The 27,091-nt window shown below is 31.2% G+C and overlaps 1 protein-coding gene across 1 annotated transcript in view; it reads left to right on the top strand.

The window, feature by feature from the left end:
* The window catches only part of LOC114328475 (protein ovarian tumor locus-like), a 116,609-nt gene that overhangs the window by 36,994 nt on the left and 52,524 nt on the right, over positions 1–27,091 (top strand). Inside the window, exons 3-4 of the mRNA XM_028277333.2 lie at positions 13,822–14,009; positions 17,696–17,850. Of these exons, the coding sequence (XP_028133134.2) occupies positions 13,822–14,009; positions 17,696–17,850 (343 nt within the window). The remainder of the gene's footprint in view (positions 1–13,821; positions 14,010–17,695; positions 17,851–27,091) is intronic.

Here is a 27,091-nt window from a genome sequence, read left to right as displayed (position 1 = left end):
TTCGATAGTGTCAAAGGCTTTTTTGTAGTCAACAAATACCAGAACTAGCGGTCGGTTGTACTCCACATTTTCGATCAGGACCTTCAGACAAGTCAGATGGTCATTTGTACCATACCCAGGACGGAAACCTGCCTGCTCTCTCGGTTGGCATGCCTCCAGTTTGTTCTCAATTCTGGCAGTGATAGATTTGTTTAGGTCATTGAATATTGACGTTGTATTCTTGACATCTTACATCTCTTACCACGTACATTACTGAACGTGGGCTGTCATATTGGATATCACAATTTCATTTACCAGGGCTCTGAAGAAAGTCATACACATGAAGAATTAGAAATTGTGTTTTATTTAAATTTTGATTCACACAAGAAAATTTCTTATCACTTTATTTTTTAATTTAGGGATATCTATGTTCAAGTAAGGAAAGGGTGGAACACTTTAGATATCTGGGTAGCTGGATTGACTGCAGGGTTGAAAGTGATGAGGAAATTTCGACCAGAATAGAACTTGCACAAAAAAGCTTTATTAGCTGGCGTTCTGTATTGTGCAATAGAAGACTGTCATTGACCACGCGTCTAAGAGTATTGAAGTGCTACGTCTGGTCCGTTTTGTTCAATGGATGTGAAACCTGGACAACAAAAATAAAGAACCTTAACAAATTATAAGCGTTCGAGTTGTGGTGTTACCTTCGCATGCTCAGAATCCCTTGGGTAGCACACATATTCAACGAACGTATGCTGGAGACCATGCATAAAGAGCGAGAAATGATCAACACCATAAAAATGAGAAAGGTTCAATACTTCGGTCATATAATGAGGAGACCTAAATATCGCTTACTCCGGTTGATCGTTCAGGGCAAAATCGAAGGAAAACGCTTAGTTTAATACGCTAAGTTTAAACGCTTAATAGCCAATGCTTGAAAACAAGCACGGCACACAAGGAAAATGTTCTCAAGTACTATAGTTCTTCTCCTTTAAGTACCGTCTCCCAACTAGAGGTTGGATATCATCATCACTATCTTTACTCTCTCTACAGCTGCTCTGAAGAGCTCTGTAGAACTGCAATCAAACCAGTCACTTAAATTCTTCAACCATGACACTCTCCTTCTTCATATACTCCTTCCGCGTCTTATTTTCCCTATTTTATCAGTCTTGCATTTCATATCGCTGTTAGTCTAGTAAAATAAAATTACACTACATGTAAATCAAAATGTAAATTCGTACAGGTTGAAACAAATTTTATATCAAAGTTTAGGTGGGTACAAAAGATATTTTCAAGAAAGTATCCAAATCATACAAGGGGAACATTGTTTAAATAATTAAAAATGGGCCTTTTTGCAAAAAACTTACTTTTTTAACTGCTGAGGTCATTCAATTACTAATGAAGGTGTCTAGGATTGTTTTCTGCAAAGTTGAAGGGCAAATTTTTCACATAAGACTTACAAAATTAAATTTGACCCCCTATTTATTTAAATAATTATACATAAATCTTTAAAAACAAATTTGCAAAAAATTATTTTTAGCGTTTTAAATAAGCACTATAAAATATCTTATTTCACAGAAAAAGTTGTGCTATGTTATCAGTATTAAACAAAAAAAAATTGGTCCGAAAATATTTAATATTTTTTGAGATATTGAATTTGTTTATTAAATGTTACTCTATTTTCAATTGCAAAAACGCGGTTTTCACCTGTATTAAATCTTATTATTTTTATTTTTTTGTATATTTTCGATAAACGTATTGATAAATTCAAATTTCAATTAAACTTCCCCCTAAAATGGCATTTGAAAATTATTCAAATTTGTTTATAATTTGGTTTTTTAATAACGTCGCGGGGATTAAACATTTTGAAATACCGTTTCGATAATTGGATTCCTGGGAATTTTTCACTAATTAACAAATTTTATTGTCTTTTTTTCCTCTTCTTTTTTTTTTTTCTTGGAGGGCCCTTTTAGGGTTAAGTTTTATTAAGAATATCGAATCTCTAAGTTGTAGATTTTAGACCTAAAAATATTAAGATTGGTCTTCTTCTTCTTCAAGTGCCGTCTCCTAATCGGAGGTTGGATATCATCATCACTATCTTTACTCTATCCACCGCTGCTCTAAAGAGTTCTATAGAACTGCATCTAAACCAGTCCCTTAAATTCTTTAACCATGACAATCTCCTTCTTCCTATACTCCTTCCGCCTCTTATCTTTCCCTGTATTATCAGTCTTAGCATTTCATATCGCGGTCCCCTCATTACGTGTCCCAGATATTGTAACTTTCTTATTTTTATTGTGTTTATTATTTCGCATTCTTTACCCATTTCTCGCAGTACTTCCGTGTTCGTTTTCCTCTGTGTCCATGCTATTCTAAGCATTGTTCTGTAACACCACATTTCAAATGACTGTAGCTTATTTATGTGTTCTTGCTTTAATGTCCAGCTTTCAAGTCCATATTGTAGTATCGAGAACACGTAGCATCTCAAAGCTCTTGCTCTCAGTTCTAAGCTAAGGTCTTTGTTGCAGAGAACTGTTTTCATTTTTACAAACGCATTTCTTGCTATTTCTATCCTGGTCCTTATTTCTGTTGTTTGATCATTTTTCTCTGAAATCCAGGTTCCTAGGTATTTGTATTTATCAACCCTTTCTATCGGTACATTTCCCAAATGTATGCTTGTTTGTATGTTTGTTTTCTTAGTTATTATCATGTATTTGGTCTTTTTTATATTCATTTTTAGTCCATATTCTTTACAGAAATTGTTTGTTTTGTTCAGTAGTAGTTGGAGTTGTTCAGCAGAGCTTGCTATAATCACGGTGTCATCTGCATATCTTATGTTGTTAATAGATCTTCCGTTAATTATTATTCCTTCACTTTGAGATAGCAATGCTTCTTCAAAAATGGCTTCACTATATGCATTAAAGAGTAATGGAGACATAATACATCCCTGCCGAACTCCTCTCCTGATTTCAATTTCTGGACTGGGTTCGTTATCTATTACAATTTGTGCTCTTTGATTCCAGTAAAGGTTTGTTATTATTCGTAAGTCCCTTTTGTCTATGTTTTTTGTCTTTAGAATTTGGACTAATTTTTCATGTCATACTTTGTCAAAAGCCTTCTCAAAATCAACGTAACAAACATGCACATCCACATTCATGTCCATGCATCTTTGAGCTAACACATTAAAAGCAAATAACGCCTCTCTGGTTCCTAGTCCGTTTCTGAACCCAAACTGACTATCATCTATTCCTTCTTCTAGTTTTTTGTTTATACGACCATGTATTATTTTCAAGAATAATTTGAGAATGTGACTTATTAATGATATTGTTCTGTATTCACTGCAATCTTTAGCGTTTGTATTTTTAGGGATAGCACAAAAGGTTGAGAGTAACCATTGTTTTGGTATGTTTCCTGTTTTGTACACTGTGTTAAACAAGTCTACGATAATGTCTAAGGTTTCATCATTTAAGCATTTTAAGCTTTCTACTGGAATTTGGTCTGGACCTACTGCTTTACCATTTTTGCTGTTTTTTAATGCCGATTTAATTTCTTCTTTTAATATCTTCAAAACCGTATCATCTTCTACTTCGACTTCCATCTGCTCTGTTCTATTGTCTTTGAACAATTCATTTATGTATTCTGTCCATCTCTTTAATTTTTCGTTAGTACTCAACACAAGTTTCCCATCTGTATCTTTTAGTATTCCCGGTTTTCTTTTTCTGTTGATCTGCGTTAATTCCTTAATTTTTTTATGTGTGTTAAAATTATCATGTCTTTTCTGGTGTTCTTCTATTTCTGCGCATTGTGCTTTTAACCACTGTTCTTTAGCCTGTTTAATTTTGGATTTTATTTGTTTATCCACATTTTTGTACATCTGATTATCTTTATTTTTATGCTGACGTCTTTCTTCCATTAAATCTAAGATTTCCTCCGTCATCCATTGTTTCTTTTTGTATCTGGTTGGTGTAAGAATTTCTTTTTGACATTTATCTATTTCTGTCTTTATTAATAACCATTTTGTCTCTGTTTCAGTATTTTGCTGGATTTGTTCTTTAACATTCATTAAACGGTTATTAATTTCATCTGTCAGGCGTTGTTTTATGAGTGGGTTTCTTAGTTTACTTGTATCGATTTTTACATCTGTTGTTCTGCGTTTTATTATTTTCATTTTGAGTCTAATTTTGGTCACTACTGGGTTGTGATTTGATCCTATATCGGCACCTGGATAGGTTTTTGAAGATATAATTGCGTTCTTGTATCTTTGTCTAATCAATACATAATCTATTTGGTTTCTTACAATTCTCCCTTCTTGATCTGCTGGTGACTTCCAGGTATATAGTCTTCTCTTTGGCATTTTAAACAATGTATTAGTTATGACAAAATTATTGTTTTGGCAAAATTCGATAAGCCTGGCACCTCTTTCGTTTCTGTTGCCCAGACCATATCCTCCTGTACATTCTTCTACTTTTTCGTCTCCAACCTTTGCGTTAAAATCTCCCATTATAATTGTAACATCCTGCGTTTTAATGGATTTTAAAATATTGTCTAGGTCTTCGTAGAAAGTTTCAATATCGCTCTCTGGTTTGTCCGCAGTCGGAGCATAAACTTGTATTATGTTTAATTTGGGTTCATTCTGATTTAATTGTAAGAGGATAATTCTGTTGGAGTATGGAATGAAATTTACTACAGCTTTATCCATGTGTTTGTTTAGTATTATCCCGACACCATATCTGTGTGAACCGTCTTGACTTCCTGAATAGTATATTGTTTTATTGTTGATTTTCATCTTTCCTGAGTCGGGCCATTGGACATCGCTGATTCCTAAAATGTCTACATTCAGCCTTTCCATTTCATTAACGGCATTATGTACTTTTCCAGCTTGATGTAGACTTCTAACATTCCACGTCGCTACTTTGCAAGGTTTTCGCATGTTGACGACCGGGGAGGCCTTGCAGTCTTGTGAGTTTCCTCCTCTGCCGGATCTTGTTTTCCGAGTTTCATGATCAGTAGAGTGTTTGGTTATGTTGTTAGTCATGATGATTAACTAGGGATGCTCTATGAGCCTTTAATGCATTGGTTTCCCGTTGTCTTATGCATCTCCACGCCGTTGACCATGCCTGGTTCGTCCGCCTTTAGAAAGGATTTCTCATTTCTAGGACAAGAAGGTGCCCTTCCACTTACCGACTCTTCCACCCGAAGCTGTTGGTCAGTAAGTGGGGGATTGCTTATACCGGCAATCACTCGGACGTCTAAAGATTGGTCTAAAATCACGTAAATAAAATGTGGCTACTTACTGAGTTACAGGGTGTTTTATTTAAAAATTTAAAAATTATTTTTACCAAGTACTTTCAAACTATTTGACGTATCCTTATCATACTTGGCAGAAAGTGTGGGTACTATACAGTCTACTAAATTGTGATAAACAAAAGTTTCTAGCTACTACCCAGGCAACCAAGTGACGCCATATAACCTCGAGGAAACGTCAGCTTTGGTTGAATATATACACGTGTTTGAACATTACGTCATATAGACGTCTTTTGTAGGTGATTTTAAATAGGTACGTAAGATTAATGACGTTAAAATACGTTTTCATTTCAGACAGCCAAGTCTGACGTCACAAAATTGGGAGGGGCTTAAAAAGCTTGTTTGTATTGACTCCAAACAATTTCGTTTATATCGTTGTTCATAAGAAATTTCTCATTTATTGTTTACGTGTTTTGTGTCTTGTGTGATCAAATAAGACTTTTCATTTAGATATTTAGTTGAAGAAACGTGTTAATTGAGAGAATTTTATTCGTTTTTGCTCAGTGAGTTAGTTTAATGCAGTAATTCTTCTTGTCAACTATTTGAGGTTATGTTTATTTGTTTTTGATGTATATTTTCTGTTAATGAACTAATTATGTGTTATCGAGTTTAATTAAATTAATTTTTAGCCTACATTTTCATGTTACCTATTTTTCATACTATTTTGAAACATCTGAAAGAGGTCACTTTTTGAAAGTATTAAAGACTTGATTTTACCGACGGCGACGTGTAAAAGTCGTCATCTTTTTGACGTTTGAAAATCGTCACAATCTCGACGTGAAAAAAAACGTAGGTAGAATGACGTTTTAAAATCGTTACAATTATGACGTCAAATCGATGAGACAAATACACGTGATTTTCAACGTCAGTACTACGTCATAGAAACACGTCAATTGGTCATTTTTATGACGTGTTATCTACGTTATAAAAACGTCCTTTGGTTGCCTGGGTACCAGAGGCATACGACAGGGGATAGTTAATCGTTGGCCCTTCCCAAATTCTACGCCACTGAGGGAATTACTATTTTAGCGAAATTTTTCGATTCTCTAATACTTTCTATGTAAATAATATACTCTTTACTGGTAACGATTAAGTCATTCGTTTTCGAGATATTGGATGTTAAAAATGAAACGGCATAGTTATTTTGATTCATTCATTCATTCATTTTAAACTTCCAATATCTCTCAAACTGATGACTTTATCGATACCAATAAAGTTATTTACATACAAAGTATTGGAGAATCGAAAAATTTCGCTAAAATAGTAATTCACTCAGTGGCGTAGAACTTGGGAAGGGTCAAGCATTCACTATCCCCTGTCGTACACCTCTGGCACTAGCTAGAAACGTTTATTAATCACAATTTAGTAGGGTGTATAATAGCTACACTTTCTGCCAAGTATGAAAAGGATACGTCAAATAGTTTTAAAGTACTTGGTAAAAATAATTTTTAAATATTTAAATAAAACACCCTGTACTGTAACTCAGTAAGTAGCCACATTTTATCTAAGAGATTTTAGTTAAATCTTAATATTTTTAGGTCTAGAATCTACAACTCAGAGATTTGACATTCCTAATAAAATTTAACCCTAAAAGGGCCCGTAATAATATAACTCCAAGAAAAAAAAGAAGAAGAAAAAACGACAAAAAAATTTTGATAATTAGTAAAAAATTCCCAGGAACCCAATTATCGAAACGGCATTTCAAAATACTTAATCCCCGCGACGTTACTAAAAAAACAATTTATAAACAAATTTGAATAATTTTCAAATGCCATTTTCGGGGGGAGTTTAATTGAAATTTGAATTTATCAATACATTTATCGAAAATATACATAAAAATAAAAATAATGAGATGTTAAGTAGGTGAATATTTCTTTGGCAACAACCGCGTTTTTCCAATTGAAAATATAGTAACATTTAATAAACAAATTCAATATCTCAAAAAATATTAAATATTTTTTGACCAATTTTTTTTTTGCCTAATACTGGTAACATAGTGCAACTTAGTATGTAAAAAAGGATATTTTATAGTGCTTATTTAAAACGCTAAAAATATTTTTTTGCAAATTTGTTTTTAAAGATTTATATACAATTATTTAAATAAATAGGAGGTCAAATTTAATTTAGTAAGCCTTATGTAAAATATTTTCTCTTCAACTTTGCAGAAAAAATATTCCATAGACCTTCATCGATAAGTAGATTACCTCAGCAGTTAAAAAGTATTTTTTTTTTTGCAAAAATGACCCCTTTTTAATTATTTAAACAATGATCCCCTTGTATGATTTGGATACTTTCTTGAAAATATCTTTTGTACCCACCTAAACTTTGATATAAAATTTGTTTTAACCTGTACGAATTTACATTTTGACTTTATTTTTTTATTTTATTAGGCTATGTCCCCTCATTACTTTTCCCACATGCCTATTGTAACTTTCATTTTTTTTGTGTTTATTATTTCACATTCTTTGCCCATTTCTCGCAATACTTCCTTGTTCATTTTCTTCTGTGTCCATGCTATTCTAAGCATCCTTCTGTAGCCAGTGGCGTAGCTGACAGGCCCGCAAGGCGGGGGGCCCGACGTTAGGAGGGGCCCCTTAAAGCCTTTAAGCTTAATACTTCTACTTTTTTAAAGGAGATCAAAATATATTTCCCCAATAAGCATCAAAATAGAGAATTTGGAAGGAAGTAATGAAGCAGGTAATTGACGTAACTCTTACTCTTTCCGGGTGCAATTTAGCGTTTAGTTGACATATTGGTAGTTTAGATGAAAGTGAATCCCAAAAAGATATTTTTTTTTGCCGGTGGTTCTTTTACTAGCTAAATATGATCCTGTTTTAGCTAAATTAATCGATAAAAACAATAACTTAAAACAAATTACTTGATCCCCCAAATACAAAACGAAGTTATAAAGTTGCTGGCTCAAGAAACTGATACCACTCAAACTTAATACCACTTAAGATATTTCAAAACAAGATCGGCTTATGGTAGGGGAGCACAAGCAGGGATTTTGGCAGTTACTCGAGCGCGTCAGAATATGACATGGGGAGAAACCTTGTTGCCTGTAATTGTACCACTTCCATATATTAGTCTTAATACAGGGGAGTTCGTTAAGGAGGCCCGAAAAAAAATTCTATCCTAAAAAAAACTCTAAATCGTCAGATTAAGATAAAGTAAGTTAAGTACATGCAGAACAGTGTATATTTCAAAAATCTTACGGGTCGTAAGGAAATGGGTGAGCCACAAAGTTTCACAAGAAAAAAGCGAATATTTCGAGAAATAGACGTCAGATCGAAAAAATAAAAAATACATTTTCAATATTTTTTAAAAATCTATCGAATGATATCAAACTCGACCCGATACGGAGAGGAATGGGGGTAAATTTAAAATTTTAAATAGAAACCACACGATATTTCGCGAAATAAACATCACACGAAAAAACTGCCAAATATACGTATTCAATATTTTTGAAAAATGTATCGAATGACGCCAAACACGACCCCCACGGAGGTGGGATGTGGGGTTACTTTAAAATATTAAATAGTACCCCCATTTTTTATTGCAGATTTGGATTCCTTACGTAAAAATAAGTACCTCTTATTCCTAACATTTAATCGGAAAAAATGATTGTTGGAAATGGAAAATTGAATTAAAAAATGGAAAGTCCCGACTTAAATGCAAAACTTTACTTAACTTTTTTTGGTTTTAGGACCTAATCTTCACAACCCAATAAGTCCCCATAACGCTCGAGTAACTGAAAATCTAGTATACTTTCCTCCCCTACTATTAGTTTTATTTTCCGGTACGTAAAAATAACTTGCGATGAAAATAATTTACCTTCCAAAGCAGAAGTTGTTGAAAGTTTTTTGGATTTATTCGCATGTTAGACCAAAGTGCAAAGGTCTTGTAAATAAAATTTTAAGATTTATACAGTCAAAGCACCTTTCAGTACACAACTGCAGAGGAACGGAGTGTGATGGGACAAGCGTTATGAGTGGTGTATATTCAGGCGTACAAAGGAGCATTACTGACATTGAAAAAACAGCTTCCTATGTTCATTGTGCATCCCATAATCTGAATAATCTGAACCTAGTGCTGAGTGATGCCGTTGCTGGTGTACAGGAGTTGTTTTTTACAATATAATTAAGAGATTATATGTTTTTTAGTGCAAGTATTAAAATATGGGATGTACTATGTACTATTATTACTTTCGATTCATCGCCAACACTTAAAAGGTTATTAGTCCAGGGTAATAAGGATTTTCTCGGGACACTCAAAGATCCAGGTAGCTGACTACTTTTTTAGTTATAGTAAACCTATAGGAAGAAAACCTACCTGTTTCCTGCCTAGAGTTCGCGTCCGTTTTTTAATTATTAACAATTTAGTGCAAAAAACGCGATTTTTCGATTTTTTGCACTCCATTCAAAAACTAAATAATTGACATAAAATTACAAAATTCAGTTTTTTAGAACATTCAAAAACCTTCAAAATGCCGATTTTTGAAAGTTAAAAAGTTAATTTGTTGCTACGCAAACTGCAAAATAAATGAAAATCGTTATTTGTTAATAACTTTTACTAAAACTACCTTAGAACTTTAGTGTTTAACCCAAAGTTGGATATTGGGGTACTTAACAAACCCTCAAAATTTGAGACTGATCCATTAATTAGTTTAAGAGTTATTCTATTTGTTTTTTCCAGAGACCTTTATTTTGCAATAAGATAAGACAGAAAATAATGAAGATAGAGCAATTCTGAGTATGCCAAATGAAAGTAGAAAAGTGACAATAGCAAAAGATGTATTAAAAAAAGATAAAAAAAAATGATTAACATAGTCCAAAAATCTTAATGCTAAATTTTTAAAATTTTGTAGTTTATAAACATTTAGAATAACTTTAAAAATGTTGTCCGCAGAAACAATCTTTTTATATATTAGAAAAGATAGTATTTTAACACGAATTTTCAAATAAAAAAATTTAGCTAGGGCTCATTTGGGACAAAGTTAGCCATATGTTTTTTTTTAATTCACAGCTAATTTGTTTATAATAATTAAGGAATCTCATTAATGCCATTTTAAAGAAGGGGGTTTGTATTTGTTCTTAAAAAATTTGCACAAACATTATACCTTCACAGCACCCTCTACGTTTTTTGAAAAATGTAGTGCAAACGATTACTAGGGGGAACCTACAAATCCAGCGAGTTAAAATACCGAAAAAGCAATTTCAAACGAATATAATTTGCTGTATCTCCGGATCAACTCAATGGATTTTGATCTTTCTTTTTTTAATTGGTATGTAATTTTTACGTACATTAGAAACATGCAATTTGTTTATAAATTGATTAATTAATAAACAGTCTAATTTGTTTAAACAATTCTTGAAAAAATATATTTTTTACAAAAATCTATTTTTTTAATCATAGTATCATTAATGATCACAGGAAAAGTTAAAGTGCACTTTGATAAATAAATGATTTTTATTGGATAATTATTTATTGAAAATAATTTATTTATTAAAGTATACCTTAACTTTTTCTATGATTAATATGGATAGTATGATTAAAATCATGGATTTTTGGGAAAAAATTATTTTTTCAAAAATTGTTTAAACAAATTAGACCGTTTATTAATTAATAAATGAATAGACAAATTACAGATTTGTAATGTACAGAAAAAATACATACGGATTAAAAAAAGAACGATTAAAATATATTCAGTAGATCCCGAGATATAGAAAATGATAGTAGTTTTAAGTTGCTTTTTTTTTTAGTTTTTGAACTCGTGCATTTGTCGGCTCCCAGTTCCCCCTTCACTTACCACGACTAGTCACCAATTAAACTACATTTTTAAAAATTCGTGTAAAATACCAGCTTTTCTAATATGTAAAATGAATTTTTCTACAGACAATATTTTAAAGTTATTCTAAATGTTTTTAAACTACAAAATTTCACAAATTTGGCACTAGGATTTTTGACTATATTAGATAATCTTTTTTAGCGTTCTTTAGTACATTTTGATAGTATCAGTTTTCTACTTTCATTTGGCATACTCAGAATTGCCCTATCTTCATTATTTTCTGTCTTATCTTATTGCAAAATAAAGGTCTCTGGGATAAACAATTAGAATAACTCTTAAACTAATTAATAGATCGATCTCAAATTTTGAGGGTTTGTTAAGTACCCCAATACCCAACTTTGGGTGAAAAATTAAAGTTCTAAGGTAGTTTTAGTAAAAGTTATTAACAAATAATGATTTTCACTTATTTTGCAGTGTGCGTAGCAACAAATTAACTTTTTAACTTTAGAGAATTGGAATTTTGAAGGTTTTTTAATGTTCTAAAAAACTAAACTTTGTAATTTTATGTCAACTATTTAGCTTTTGAATGGGGTGCAAAAAATTGAAAAAATCGCGATTTTTGCACTAAATTGTTAATAATTAAAAAACGGACGCAAACTCTAGGCAGGAAACAGGTAGGTTTTCTTCCGATATAGGTCTACAATAACTAAAAAAGTAGTCAGCTACCTGGATCTTTGAGTGTCCCGAACATGGTCTATTTCTAGCTTATTACCCTGGTCTATATGTGAAACCCGGTGGTCATCCAGCCATGATGCTCTTATGGCTTTGCTTCGAGCTTTCCGACAAGTAATGAAATCGTTAACGAAAATTTCATTGCTATCAAAAAAAAAACGATGAAAAATTAGAAGCTTATGCATTACTATTCGATCATTACTATTCGATCTAAAATACTTAACTTTATTAATCTAACATTAAAACTTTTGCAATCTGAAACGGTAGAGTTAACGGCCGCCCTTCAACTTTTTGAAAAAACGGGTTATAATATTCGAGAAATGAGAAATTCGTTTTCCGAAACTTTAGCAGAAGCAGCAGGAATAGAATAGCAGAAGAAGTGGGGTATTATACCGGAATTTAAAAATAAACCAATAAAACGTATAAAAAATTTACAATGGGCTCAGCTGTGACGAAAAGTAACTTGTAGCAAAAAAGATTTGAAGTTCATGTTTTCAATGTAAATTTAGTTATAATATTGCTTATGAAGACTTATTAAAGAAAGGCCAAACATTGTCATTTACACATATTTTAGTAGTTATACTGTTATTAGTTGTCGTTATGTTTATAATACGGGGGCCCACAAAAATTGTCGCGGGGGGCCCCCAATCTTTAGCTTCATCACTGTCTGTAGCACCACATTTCAAATGACTAGCTTATTTATGTGTTATTGCTTCAATGTCCAGCTTTTAAGTCCAAGTCCGTAATATACAGGGTGTAACAAAAATACAGGTCATAAATTAAACCACATATTTTGGGACCAAAAGTAGTTCGAATGAACCTAATTTACCTTAGTACAAATATGCACACAAAAGAAGTTACAGCCCTTTGAAGTTACAAAATGAAAATCGATTTTTTTGAATATATCGAAAACTATTAGAGATTTTTTGTTGAAAATGGACACGTGGCATTCTTATAGAAAGAACATCTTAAAGAAAAATTATAGTGACATTTGTGCACCCCATAAAAATTTTATGGGGGTTTTGTTCCCTTAAACCCCCCCAAACTTTTGTGTACGTTCCAAATATATTATTATTGTGGTGCCATTAGTTAAATTCAATATTTTTAAAACGTTTTTGCCTCTTAGTATTTTTTCGATAAGGCAGTTTTTATCGAGTTTCGGCTTCTTTTTTAATATGTTTACATAAAAATTTTATGAGGGTTTTGTTCCTTTAAACCCCCCAAATGTTTGTGTACGTTCCAATTAAACTATTACTGCGGTACCATAAGTTAAACACAGTGTTTTTAAAACTTTTTTGTCTCTTTGTATTTTTTTGATAAAGCATCTTTTATCGAGATGTGGCTTCTTTTTTAACATGGTTCAAAATATACTTAAAAATGTAAATCATAAATAAATTTTCATATTATTACCAAGTCTCCATAATCGTACTTTACCATATACAAATATGTGGTGGATTTGACAAATATTGAACTATCTCGATAAAAACTGACTTTTGGAAAAAGTACTAAGAGACAAAAAAGTTTTTAAAAACTCGTGTTTAACTAATGGCACTACAATAATATTTAAATTGGAACGTACACAAAAGTTTGGGGGAGTTTAAAGGAACCAAACCCCCATAAAATTTTTATGGGGTGTTCAAATTTCATTATAATTTTTTCTTAAAATGCTACTGCCATAAGAATACCACATGTCCATTTTCAATAAAAAATCTCTAAACGTTTTCGATAAATTGGAAAAATTCGATTTTAATTTCGTAAATTCAAAGGGCTGTAACTTTTTTTTCCGTGCACATTTGTACTAAGGTAAGTTAGGTTCAATCGAACAATTTTTGGTCCCAGAATATGCCATTAAATTTATGACCTGTATTTTTGTTACACCCTGTATTGTTATATTAATTTAAAAAATATTTAGGTGTATAAATTTTGTACAACATAATTTTATTATATTATTTTACAATCATCTTTAAGATCTGATAAATTCTTTAGTAAATGTTATTGTATATATGTATTTTCAACAGCTACATGACTGCCAAGTTCACCACGAAAGAGTTCGAAGGGACTGTTTGACGTTTGCCAGGCAATACTATAAGGAATTATCTGGTGATTTCGATTCTCCTGAAAAATTCTTGGAACATCTCGACAAATTAGAAAAGCACATGGTTATTTGTGGCAATATTGAACTCAACATTATTAGTGCGCGGTATAAGTAAGTATATATTTCATTTGAAAATGTTTCTAATCAGACAGATAATCTGTTTATACACTTTGTATGATATATTAATCAGCTCTACAGGCTCTGGTGACCCAATACTTGGAAAATTCCTTTCCACACTTTTCTATTTAGAGCTTTAGTTTCCAGTCTCTTATCTTTTTCTGCTTGGTGTGCTTATCTGTGAGGAATGTTGGCGACCATCATGGCAATATTTATCTTATCTTCAGCAGCTCAGAAAAGCTGCACAGATGTTCTTGTTCTTCCTGGCCTCGCTTTCCAAATATTTTTCCTTACAGGATGGCTTGTAGAAGGGCATATCTGGATTTATTTCGAATTTTATGTCCGAAGTATCATAACTTTCGAGATTTGATGGTCGTCAGTACTTCTCGGTTCTTGTTAATTCCGATTTTAGGAATTTTCTGATATAGCCACATTTCAAAAGCTTTTAATTTTCTTTGTTCAGGATCCACGATTCAAGATCATAAAAACGGACAGAGAAGACATTCTTACATTCATGCCAAGAAAGAGGTTGTGGCTTTTGAAGAAGCTCCCATCTGGTTGAACGTGGATCTAGCTTTTCTGATGCGCGATCTTATCCCTTGGTTGTTGGCCATTCTACATTTATTATGGTGCCGATGTAGCTGTAGTCCGTCACTCTTTCTACAAGTGCTTGGTTGATGTAGAATTGACCTTCCCTTATCTGTTTTCTTGGTAATGATCATAAGCTCTTATCTTAAGCTCTCTTAAATAATTTTCTACCTCATCTAGCCATCTTCTTCTAACACGCACTTTTTGCCTTTTTCTCATTAGGTCTCCTAGGATATTATATACTTATTACATATGTTTTGTTTATTGCAGGGCCGTAACTACCATTGGGGCAACCGGGGCAGTGCCCCGGTGCCCCTGGCCAATGGGGGCCCTCGTTTGGATAGCTGTACATAGATTTTAATGAGGAAAATAAAAATAAGTCTTTTAAAGTCTGATCCCAACGAAATATTTTCAAATGACACAGTTTTAAAAATACCTTACAGGGGCACCCTTGACCTCAACATAAAGTTTTAATTTTTCCCTGGGGAAATTAGTTTTTCGGCTAAAATGCAATTGGAACAGAAAAGGGGCACCTGCGGCCTGAGTTAAGCTGGTGCCCCGAGATCTTAACATAAAAATTTAAATTATTACTTAGGAAATTAGTTATTTCGGCGTAATAAAACCTAAAATGCCATTGGAAAAGCGGACCCGGGCTAAGCTGTAAAAACTTTTCGTAAAGATATAAATTGTTACTGAGGAAACTAGTTATTTTGCGAAATAAAAACTAAACTGCAAACGAAATAGGGGCCCGCCCCGGTCCTACCTACTTTGTATTAACCAATTTAATTTTTTTGTGTTGGTCAACTAAAATAGCAATATTAGGCTATTGATTAGGTTCAAAATAAGAGAGCTAAAAAGAACTGCAACGTTAACGGGATTTTATTATCTTATATGGTCAATCGACCTCTAAATTTGAAAAAACCGCGGAGTGCTACCATTTAAATGGGTGCATTTTTGAGAAAGGGGTGAATTAGTCTCTAGACACAGGGTGAATTAGGGTGAGTTCTATGCACTTTTGGTACAAACAGGTCTACAGGAAAATTGTTTCAGGTTAAATTTACTAACGAAATGTCACATTTTAAAGTCAAAAATATTTTTCTTTACAAAAATATATTCAAAAGAAAAGCAAGAAAAAAAAACACGAAAGAAAGCAATTTTGTTTTGCATTGCTTCAGTGAAAACTAACTTCCATTCTTCCTCCTTAAAAAGAAATCTGGTAAAAGTCTCTAGGATTTACAGTTTCCGAAATAGGATTTTTCAAATTTAGCCACTCACAGCATTTTTGGGACATTTTCCCTATTATTTCGCAAACATTGTTCTGTAATTATTGTTTTCTACACATTTCTAGGTATATGCAATAGTACATTTAGTAGAAAGAGAAATCAATTACCTTTAAAATGGTATATCGTAAAAGATTATATGGCTCTTTTTAAGTAAGTTATGCTTTTTCAAGGTTTTATTCTTTTTATAATTTTTTATATTTTTAATGATTATTTTTTAAATTTCTCATTATGACTTTTTTCTTGTACAGTTAGGTACATACACTATAGAATACAAACAAGCCTATTTTCTTTACTTTAAAATGGTGTATTGTAAAAAATTTTAAGACTATTTTTAAACAAGATATCCGTAGGATATCCAAGGGTATCCGTAATTTGAGAAAAGGTTTAATTTTTTAATTTTTTTTTAATTAAAAGAATATAATTGCATATTATTATATAATTTTTAATTCCAAACAACTTTTTTAGTAACACTTTTTGGATATTGTGAAATATAAAAGTACTTGAGTACCTTCGCGAAATTACTCTTAAGCGAAATTCATATTTTTTAACATACCTCATACACTATTGATAAAATGTTATATCTGATGATTGCATCTTAGGTTTTAAACTATGCAGCGTATTTTATAAAGAATATATTTTTTTCGTAAAGCTAATAATAAAAAAGTTTTCCATATGGCTCCAATTTATTGGGATCTATTGTATGTGTATGTCACATTTTGAAGAAGCATATCTTGCTTAAAATTAGTCCTAGAATTTTTTACAATACACTATTTTAAAGTAAAGAAAATAAGATTTATTTTTATTGTACAATTTATATACCTAAATATACAATAAAAAAGTTATAATGGGAAATTTAAAAATAATCGAAAAGTATATCAAAATTCATTAAAGTATAAAAGTTTGAACAACCATATGATCTTGCTTAAAAATAGCCATACAGCCTTATACAATAGACCATTTTAAAGGTGATTGACTTTTCTTCCTATAAAATGTAACATTGTATATACCTAAAGCTACGTAGAAAAAAGTTACAGGACAATATTTGAGAAGTAGCAACGAAAATGGGCCAAAATCGCCGTAAGTGGCGAATTTTGAAAAATTATATTTTGGAACCTGTAAATCATAGAGACGTTTACTAAACGTCATTTTAAAGCGGAGGGATGAACGTTATTTTTCGCTGAAGCAATGCCTATACATATATCCCCAAGGAAAAAAGTTATGGGGCAAAGAACAAAATTGCTATCTTTCGTGTTTTTCTCTTGCTTTTCTTTTGAATATATTTTTGTAAAAAAAATAATTTTAACTTTAACATGTGATGTTTCGATTGTAAATTTAACCTGGAACAATTTTCCTGAAGACGTGTTGGTACCAAAAGTGTATAGAACTCACCATAATTCGCCCTGTGCCTAGGGACTAATTCAGACCTTTCTCAAAAACACACCCGTTTAAATGGTAGCACTCCGCGGATTTTTCATATTTAGAGGTCCATTAACTATTTGAAACAATAAAACTCCGTTAACGTTGTATTTCCTTTCTGAAATACATAATCAATGGCCTATATGTAGGTAAAAGAAAACTTCGGTCATGGAATGCATTAAAATGCGTTTTAAAGGTTTTTAGTACCAAACATTTTTCCGAGCCCCCATCCGCCGGGAGTTAACCGCGCTCCAAACCCCCCGGCAGGGGGGCCCCAGATTACGTTTGCCCCAGGGGCCCCCAACATGGTACTTACGGCCCTGGATTATTGCCTAATATTACATATGTTTTTTGTCACTTTCTTTTACATTTCAACCAATTATTTTGTTTTAGTCGAGGCGTTACAATTTTTGATGCGGCTAGCCAAAAAATTTACAACTTGTCAGAAGAAAAATTTGATAAGTCCTTTTTGTTATGTGTCATGGACAGGGATCATTATGATGTAGTGTATAATAAAGACCATATATTGACAGCAGGTTTCTGTCAATGTAAGTATTTTCTTATTTATATTATAAGAATATTAATCACTATAGTCCTTGGGCCCACATATAAAACTATTATTTATGACCACACCGTCGAAACTTTTTGTACTTGTTATTTGGGTAGAGTCGGACAAATTTGGAGCTGGGCGCATTATGGTTTGTCTGTAAAGCTGTCAGGAAGTCAATTTTATGCAAGAAAAAAATTTATAACCACATTGGTCATTTTATTTTAATCAATGGTTTTTATCATATAACAGCGAAAACAATTTTGTCGGACAAAAATATTGGGCCATATGACGCGCCGGAAACGCTAAATATGTCAAATTTATGAAAATAATTAATTTATTACCACATGGCTAATTTTAACAGAATCTACCATAAAACATTTTTACAATAATGTGGTAACCTTGTTAGACAATTTTCACGGGTCATATGCGCAGTCGAATGCGCCGAAGATGTCGAAGATTTCCTGGAATTTTTTTATTTAGTACCACAGATGTCATTTTTATTTTATACTTTTTTTTACATGTGTAATGCATATTGGATCACTTGTCGGACAAAAATAATAGGTCCAAAATTTTCAAAAAATTTTCTGAAATTTTCCCTCTTGTCGGATTTTTTTTGAAAATTCGAGAAAAGAAACTAGAGAACGATGTTTATCATTGTTCAAGGAGTATGTACTATGTACACAAATTTTCAGATCAAAATTTTTCCAAAATTTTCCCTCTTGTCGGAAATTTTTTTGGAAAATTTTGGGTACAACTCTACGTTACGCCCTTTTAAGTGTTGTACTTAGTGTGTGTACCAATTTTCAGCTAAATCGATTCAAAAGTAACCGAGAAAAACTGTTTTATAAAATTGTTTGACAATGCCTCCTCTTAAGGGCGTCGATAACCTAAAAGAATTAAGTTTTCTGTTCGTTTGCTCCAACATTTTTGTTAGACAATTACATTTTTTGTTTAAGAATATAATTACTTGTAACTTACTACTTTTGTCGGAAAAATGGTTGTGAAGATAAGAGATGCACGAACCCAGCATAGTTTAAAAGTATAGTTATGCGCAGTCGGATGCGCCGAAGATGTCAATTTCCTGGATTTTTTTATTTACAACCATTTTTCCGACAAAAATAGGAAGTTATAAGTAATTATATTCTAAATAAAAAAATCTAAGTGTCCGACAAAAATATTGGGGAAAATCGACAGTCGGACAAAAAATTTTTATTTCTATTAGTAAACTATACTTTTAAACTATGCTGGGTTCGTGCATCTCTTATCTTCACAACCATTTTTCCGACAAAAGTAGTAAGTTACAAGTAATTATGTGAAAATTGTCCGACAAGGTTACCACATTATTGTAAAAATGTTTTATGGTAGATTCCGTTAAAATTAGCCATGTGGTAATAAATTTATTATTTTCATAAATTTGACATATTTAGCGTGTCCGACGCGTCATATGGCCCAATATTTTTGTCCGACAAAATTGTCTTCGCTGTTTATATGATAAAAACCATTGATTAAAATAAAATGACCAATGTGGTTATAAATTTTTTTCTTGCATAACATTGTCAACTTCCTGACAGCTTGACAGAGAAACGCCCCACTACCATAATGCGCCATGCTCCAAATTTGTCCGACTCCACCCAAATAACAAGTACAAAAAGTTTCGACGGTGTGGTCATAAATAATAATTTTATATGTGGGCCCATGGACTATTACTCCAGGAAACGAAGCATTCGAAAAATCGAAAAATTACTGGTCTCTATTTTTCAACTGGAATATCCAGGGGGAACTCGATAGAAAAGGCGTACCATATCGTGGGTATCTAAATTTTTATTACGTCATGGTTTTTCATACCTACGTTATTTAAGCAAAAAAGCGACTTATTTCATTAAGTTCAATATTGTGCAAAAACTATTAGCCCAATAAAATAAAATAAAATCAACATGTAAATTCGTACAGGTTGGAATAATTTTTTTATCAAAGTTTAGAGTTTAGTTTAGTTTTTTATCAAACAAAAGATATTTTCAAGAAAGTTTATGATTCATATGGGGGGATCATTGTTTAAATAATTAAAAATTGGTAATTTTGCACAAAATTTACTTTTTTAAATTCTGCGGTAATTCATGTTTTATTAAGGTTTTTACAATTTTTTTCTGCAAAGCTGAAGAAACAATCTTTAATATGCTTTTTCTCATGAGGATCTTTCAGTGCGTCACAGTTTTTCGATTTCTTTCTAACGCATTAAATTGTATGTGACAGAAAAAAACGCACGTCGGTGATTACATTTCGTCGGTGACATTTATAACATTTATTCTAGTCAATAGATGGCGCTATAATCGAAAAAAAAATTTACTAATTCTATAAATTTTATAAATGCAATAAACACAATTGATTTGTTTTTATGCCAAATTGCAAATAAAATGTGACAACTGTCAGATTTAACTAAAATGTCATGTTAGAATAAATGTCATAAATGTGTTTTATCACGGACTTACCTTTTTTCTATCATTTGTGACGCACTGAAAAATGCTCATGAAAAGAAGCATATAAGACTTACTGAATTAAATTTGACCGCTAATTTATTTAAATAATTGTAAATTAAAATTAAAAAACAAATTGCCAAAAAATATTATTTGCATTATAAATAAACACTATAAATCATTTTGTTTTGCAGAAAAAGTTGCGCTATGGTACCAGTATAAACGGAACAAAAATTGGTTAATAAATATTAAGTAGTTTATGAGATATTTAATTTGTTTATAAAAAATTACCATTTTTTCAATTGGAAAAACGCGGTTGTTGCCGATGGAGTATACCTACAAGTTTTTAAGGTCTCATTTTTTTTTGCTGTTATGTATATTTTCGACAGATGTATTGACAAATCAAAATTTCAATTAAACACCCCTCCAAAATGGTGTTAAAAATTTGGTGTAATTTGATTAAAATTTGTTTTTTTAATAACATCGCCATAATTAAAAATTTTGAAATTATTTTTGATATTCGTGTTCCTGGTAGTCTTTGACACACTTACAAAAGAAAAAAAATTCTTGATTTATTTTTTGCTGAGATAGCTTTTCCAAGTTTAAAAATTTATATTTTGTTTATTTATCAATATTAACATTTTAAAGTGCGTAAGTACATCATCTATCAACCCTACTACTCAACAATGTCATTATTTATAAATAGTGTTAAAATTTTAGAGTATTTTAAAAAATAATGATTTTCGTAGCGGCCTTACATGAACACTTTTTGCATGAAGAGTGGTGCAGTAGTACTTTGCAATATCTTCGTTAATAATGGACCAATTTCAATGTTTTTTTTTTAGTTTAGGGTAGCGTATAAAAATAATAACATCTAAATGACACTTTTTACAATAAATATTCGCCAATTTGTTATAAACAATTTTTTTCAAAATTTTTTTTCTTTACATGTGATAAACAAAAACTGACACAAAAATTTTTTTATAAAAAAATTAGCAAGATAATACTGAATTAGCATTAAAAATTTGTTAAAGCCTTTTTTCTTTGTACAATTTTAAAATATATATGTATTTTACATTTAATTTTACAATCTTTATAACAGGTAAAACACTGAAAATTGTGTATATATTTGTTAATTTTTATTCACTTATATACATAATAGATTTGTAATAGAGTTTGTCCTCCATTTTTTATATATTTTCTTTTGTATTCACATTAACTTTGCGAGATTTTGCCAATGATTTGTACAAAGAAAAAAGTTTTTTTGTTTCTTTAACAACTTTTAACTATTTAGAATGGGAAATAAGCCACAATATTATTAAAAAATGATTTTTATTAACGTTTCGACGCCCAAATCGGGTGCCGTTGTCAAAATACAAAATACAATAGTATTTTTCAAAATATTAAAATACAATAGTATTTTGTATTTTGACAAAGGCACCCGATTTGGGCGTCGAAACGTTAATAAAAATCATTTTTTAATAATATTGTGGCTTATTTCCCATTCTAAATAGTTAAAATTGTAAAAATGCCACAAGAAAATAGCTTCAGAACAACATTCTTTAACAACATTTTACTATTATGTTAGATTTTTAAAATAAAAATTTGTTTTAATACTATTCGGTGGTTATCTTTGGTGCCAATTTTATTAATCACAATATTACAGAAAAAAAAATTTTGAAAAAAATATTGTTTATAAAAAATTAATGAATATTTATTGCAAAAAGGGTCATGTAGATGTTATTATTTTTATATGCTGCCCCAAATAAAAACATTGAAATTGGCCCATTATTAACAGAGATATCGCAAACTACTCCTCCGCCAATTTTCAGGTAAAAAGTTTTCATTTAAGGTGTTATAAAAATCATTATTTTTCAAAATATTCTAGAATTTTTATTATGTGTATAAATGGCATTGTTAAGTAGTAGGGTTAATAGATGTACTCACGCACTTTTAAATGTTAATATTGATAAATAAACAAATTATGAATTTTTAAACTTGGAAAAGCTATCTCAGCAAAAAATGGTTCTAGATTTTTTTTCTTCTGTTAATGTGTCAAAAACTACCAGAAACACAAATATCGAAAAAGAATTTCAAAATTTTTAATCCCGGCGATGTTATTAAAAAACAAATTTTAAACAAATTATACCAATTGTCAAACGTCATTTTTGAGGAGTGTTTAATTAAAATTTTGATCTGTCAATACATTTATCGAAAATATACATAAAAGCAAAAAAATGTCACCTTAAAAACTTGTTGCTCTATCTGCAACAACCGCGTTTTTGCAATTGAAAAAATGGTAATTTTTAATAAACAAATTAAATAATATCTCATAAACTACTTAATATTTATCAACCAATTTTTTTCCAATTTATACTGATACGATAGCGCAACTTTTTTTGCAAAACAAATTGTTTGATAGCGCTTATTTATGATGAAAATAATATTTTTTTCGAAACTTGTTTTTCAATTTTGATTTACAATTCTTTAAATAAATTAAAGGTCAAATTTAATTTAGTATATTTTATATAAAACATGGTTTCTTCAGCTTTGCAGGAAAAAATTGTAAAAACCTTAATATGAACATGAATTACCGCAGCACTTAAAAAAGTAAATTTTGAGCAAAAATTACCCATTTTTAATTATTTAAACAATGATCCCCTCATATGAATCATACGCTTTCTTGAAAATATCTTTTGTTTTCACCTAAACTTTGATAAAAATTTATTCCAACTACGGAATTACATTTTGATTTACATGTACTGTAATTTTATTTGATCGGTCTATATGCCTTGTAGGTGTAAAAACGTTCAACTGACAAATTTCTTGATAAATGTAAAAAAATGTTTATAAACAAAAAACTTATTGTAAATTAAACCCAAAAGAAAACAGTCTTTTCAATTGTTTATAGTTGTTAAAATAAAAAATAATAGTTATTTTATTTATGATATAAGTGTTAAAAGTACAATTTTAAGGCACGCATGTGAAAGTTTGCAGAATGAGCGAAACGAATTCTGCAATTCACATGAGTGCCTTAAAAATGTATTTTTTAACACGTATATCATACAATATTTTTTCTACAACCGTCTTATATATCAACAATTATAATTAATTCATTCTCAATTACAGGACAATATCTACAAATACTTTTACTTGAACTTGACTGATATTCCATTTTTATATTTTTCTTGACATTACATCAAAACTGTCTAGACTGTCAATACGTAAATCATAACAACTATAGAATAATAACATCTACTTTTATTGTTGTATATTCTGACAAATTTTAATAGTTTTTTTCTACAAACGTGTTAAAAATGCAATAATACAGTTTAAATTATATTTTAAAAAACCTTTTAAACCACCTTTTTCAAATTGTGCAAGTTGTACTATTAATATTAATGTTAATAAATGAAATATAAATATTTTGACGTTTCACAATTTGACAATTCACTTTTAACTGCCCTAGTGCTTTAAAGTAGCATTTTTAACGCTCCTATGGAGTGCTAAAAATTGCATTTTTAACACGGTTGTAGAAAAAAATATTTAAAAACGTTTCACAATGTGAGTTTTTATGTAGTTACTGTATGTATGTGCAAAAGATGGACCCTGTCGGTCGAGTAGTTTTTAAACAATTCTATTTGCTTATCCCATTTGAGCAAAAAAAGATAATTTTTCAAATGGCTGTATAGGTTCTGTGTCAATATTTAGAAGAGCTTTTCTAGTATTCGAGGTGTGCAAGTACTTGGAGGGGATACGAGAAACGATCGTGCGCGAATAGCGGAGAAATATTGCAACTTTCCTAAATAATTCATATTGTCAATTGAAATTGTCAAAGTGACGTATATTTCATACCTACTCTCATTAAAGAAGAAACATTATAGATTGCTCTACAATATTGATATGATATGCAATTATTATATAAAGGTAAATTTAATTAATTGTATTTTGCTTGCAGTACTGCATTTTAATAACTAATTTTATTTACTACATACAATTGTTTACGTTTTAATAACATAACCTGAATCTTATTTTTTCTTCTTATTATTTTTTTGGACTATGGCCTTGACAATTATCCAGTAACCAGGACTAATATAATTCGCCAATATAATTAAAAGTGCGAAAAATGTTGCTGAGCGTAGAAACCAGGTGTCGCTTTGGCGAACTTGCACGGTCCCAATAATTCTCTTGGTAATGTCTCAAATTTTCATGATTTTAAGAAGTATGTGCCATTTTAATTAGCTACATTTTAACCGGGTGGCTTTTGTCAAAAAATGTCAATTTCATACCTAGTAACTGGTATGAAACTTGTTTTAAATCTATAGTCGGTCCCACCTTGACTTTACAGTATAGGGAACATAGGCAATGCAGTCCTTATGAGAGGTTTTAGCGCGGTGATGCCGATTTTATCAAAAATAATTTGTAATCGAACATTAGAGAGATTAAATTAAAACTGTTTTAGAAAGGCAAAGGCAATCTACAATTATTTTAGGATTCATATGCGTTTAAGTTTATTTGATGTACTATACAGGGTGTCCAGAAACTCTACCGACAATCGAAGACAGGAGATTCCTTAGATAATTTTAAGACAATTTAACCCAATTCACCTAGTCCGAAAATGCTTCTTAAGGGAGCTAGAGCTCTTTGAAGATGGCGTCATGAAATTAGTTTTTCTTAAATACCTCCAGAACGCTTCTATTTAGAAAAACGAAAATTGGTATGCGTATTTACTTTTCAGAGATGAATCGATTCCATCCATTGCAAATTTCTAGTACCGGTCATAGGCGTCCGTTTTGGGTAGAGCAACGGGTATTTTATCGCATTACTTTTTTGTCCTTAACTTTTATGCATTTCTGACACCGGATTATTAAATTGTGAGGTATTCTAGTACTAAAAGGTACTCTTGCTTTAAGTCGGTAGGACACACCGTTTTCTAGAAAAATCGATTTTAAAGTTTTTCGTTTTTGGAATTTGAAAAAAAATTGAAAGAACTTTTCAACAAAAAACGAAGTATTTTACCAACATAAAGTAAGAGTAACTTTTAGTACTCGAATACCTCATAATTTAATAATCTAATGTCAAAAATGTTCAAAAATTCAAGACAAGAAAGGTATGCTATAAAATAACTGTTGACCTACCCAAAAAGGACACCTATGACCAGTACTAGAAATTCGCAATTAATGAAATCGATTTATCTCTGGAATATAAATAAATGTACCAGTTTTCGTGTTTCTGAACAGTTTTTTTTAATTTTTTTTTTTAATTCATAAAGCGAAAAAATTTCAAATCGATTTTTTTAGAAAACGGTGTGTCCTACCGATTTAAAACAAGAGTACCTTTTAGTACAATAATACTTCACAATTTAATATTCCAGTCTCAGAAATGCATAAATGTTAAAGATAAAAAAGTTATACGATAAAATAACCGTTGTCCTACCTAAAACGGACGCCTATGATCGTTACTAGAAATTTGCAATAGATGGATTAGATTTATATTTTGAAGATAAATACGCGTACCAATTTTTGTTTTTCTAAATAGAAGCATTCTGGAGGTATTTAAGAATAACTAATTACAAGACGCCATCTTCAAAGAGCTCTAGCTCCCTTAGGAAGCATTTTCGGACTAAGTGAATTGGGTTAAATTATCTTAAAATTATCTGAAGAATCTCCTGTTTTCGTTTGTCGGTAGAGTTTCTGAACACCCTGTATAGTTATTACGCATATGAATCTTAAAATTATAGATTGCCTGTCTAAAACAGTTTTAATTTAATCTCTCTAATGTATAATAATAGTCTCCCGTTTTATACCGCTCACGTGGCTTTGGGAGTATAGCAGGGTAGTCTGCTATATCTAGGGCCTACGGTATACAAGGAAGGTAACAGGGCCAGTGCTACGCTTCAACCGCCTATTATTACCCCTGGTTTTACCCAAGGTACACATTTTATTCAGGCTGAGTCGACCTGGGGCCTATAAACATTTTAAAAATGTCTAGTTGTTCTTGCCGGCGGTAGGATTTGCACTCCGGACCACCGGCACGCTAGCCTAGCACACTACCACTCGGCTACGCCGGCCCATCTGTCTAATGTTCGATTACAAATTCTTTTTGATAAAATTGGCATCACCGCGCTAAAAACTCTCAAAGTACTGCATTGCCTATGTTCACTGTAAAGTTAAGGTGAGACGAACTATACAGTATAGTATAGTCCGATCAAAGAACACAAAACTTTACGAAAACCCCAAAAAAAATCAAGGAAGCATGAAAATTTGGGAATAGATAGTTGATAGTCTCTATTATTATATAAAAAAGTATACAATTCTACATCCCCTCCATTTTAAAACAGATGGAGGAGAATAACCCCCTCTTGGGGGTGAAAAATATACATTTAAAATAAGTCCGGAATAGGATAAGATTACTAATTTTAAGCAACTGTTGTTTTATAGAGTTTTTTCACTAAGTCAATATTTTTCGAGCTATTTGCAAGTGAATACGTTCATTTTAAACAAAGAAAAACATGTTTTTGAACGAATTTTCGCAATAACTCAAAAAGTAAGTATTTTATCGAAAAAAATATTCTTAGCAAAAATATAGCCTATAAAAAATTGAAACAAATAGTGTATGCATGAAGCCTGTAGACCGAGTAGAAGCATAGTGGTAGCTAGTGAAAAGTAGGATATTTGTCGTCAAATTCCAAATTGAACATTTCAACGTGAAATAACCAAATAACGTAGTATGTACTTACTTTTCCGGGAAAACTCATGATAACTTTTT

Source organism: Diabrotica virgifera, chromosome 7 (genome assembly GCF_917563875.1).
Source record: "Diabrotica virgifera virgifera chromosome 7, PGI_DIABVI_V3a".
Classification (NCBI taxonomy): Eukaryota; Metazoa; Arthropoda; class Insecta; order Coleoptera; family Chrysomelidae; genus Diabrotica; species Diabrotica virgifera.
This window is presented reverse-complemented; position numbering and strand designations above follow the sequence as displayed.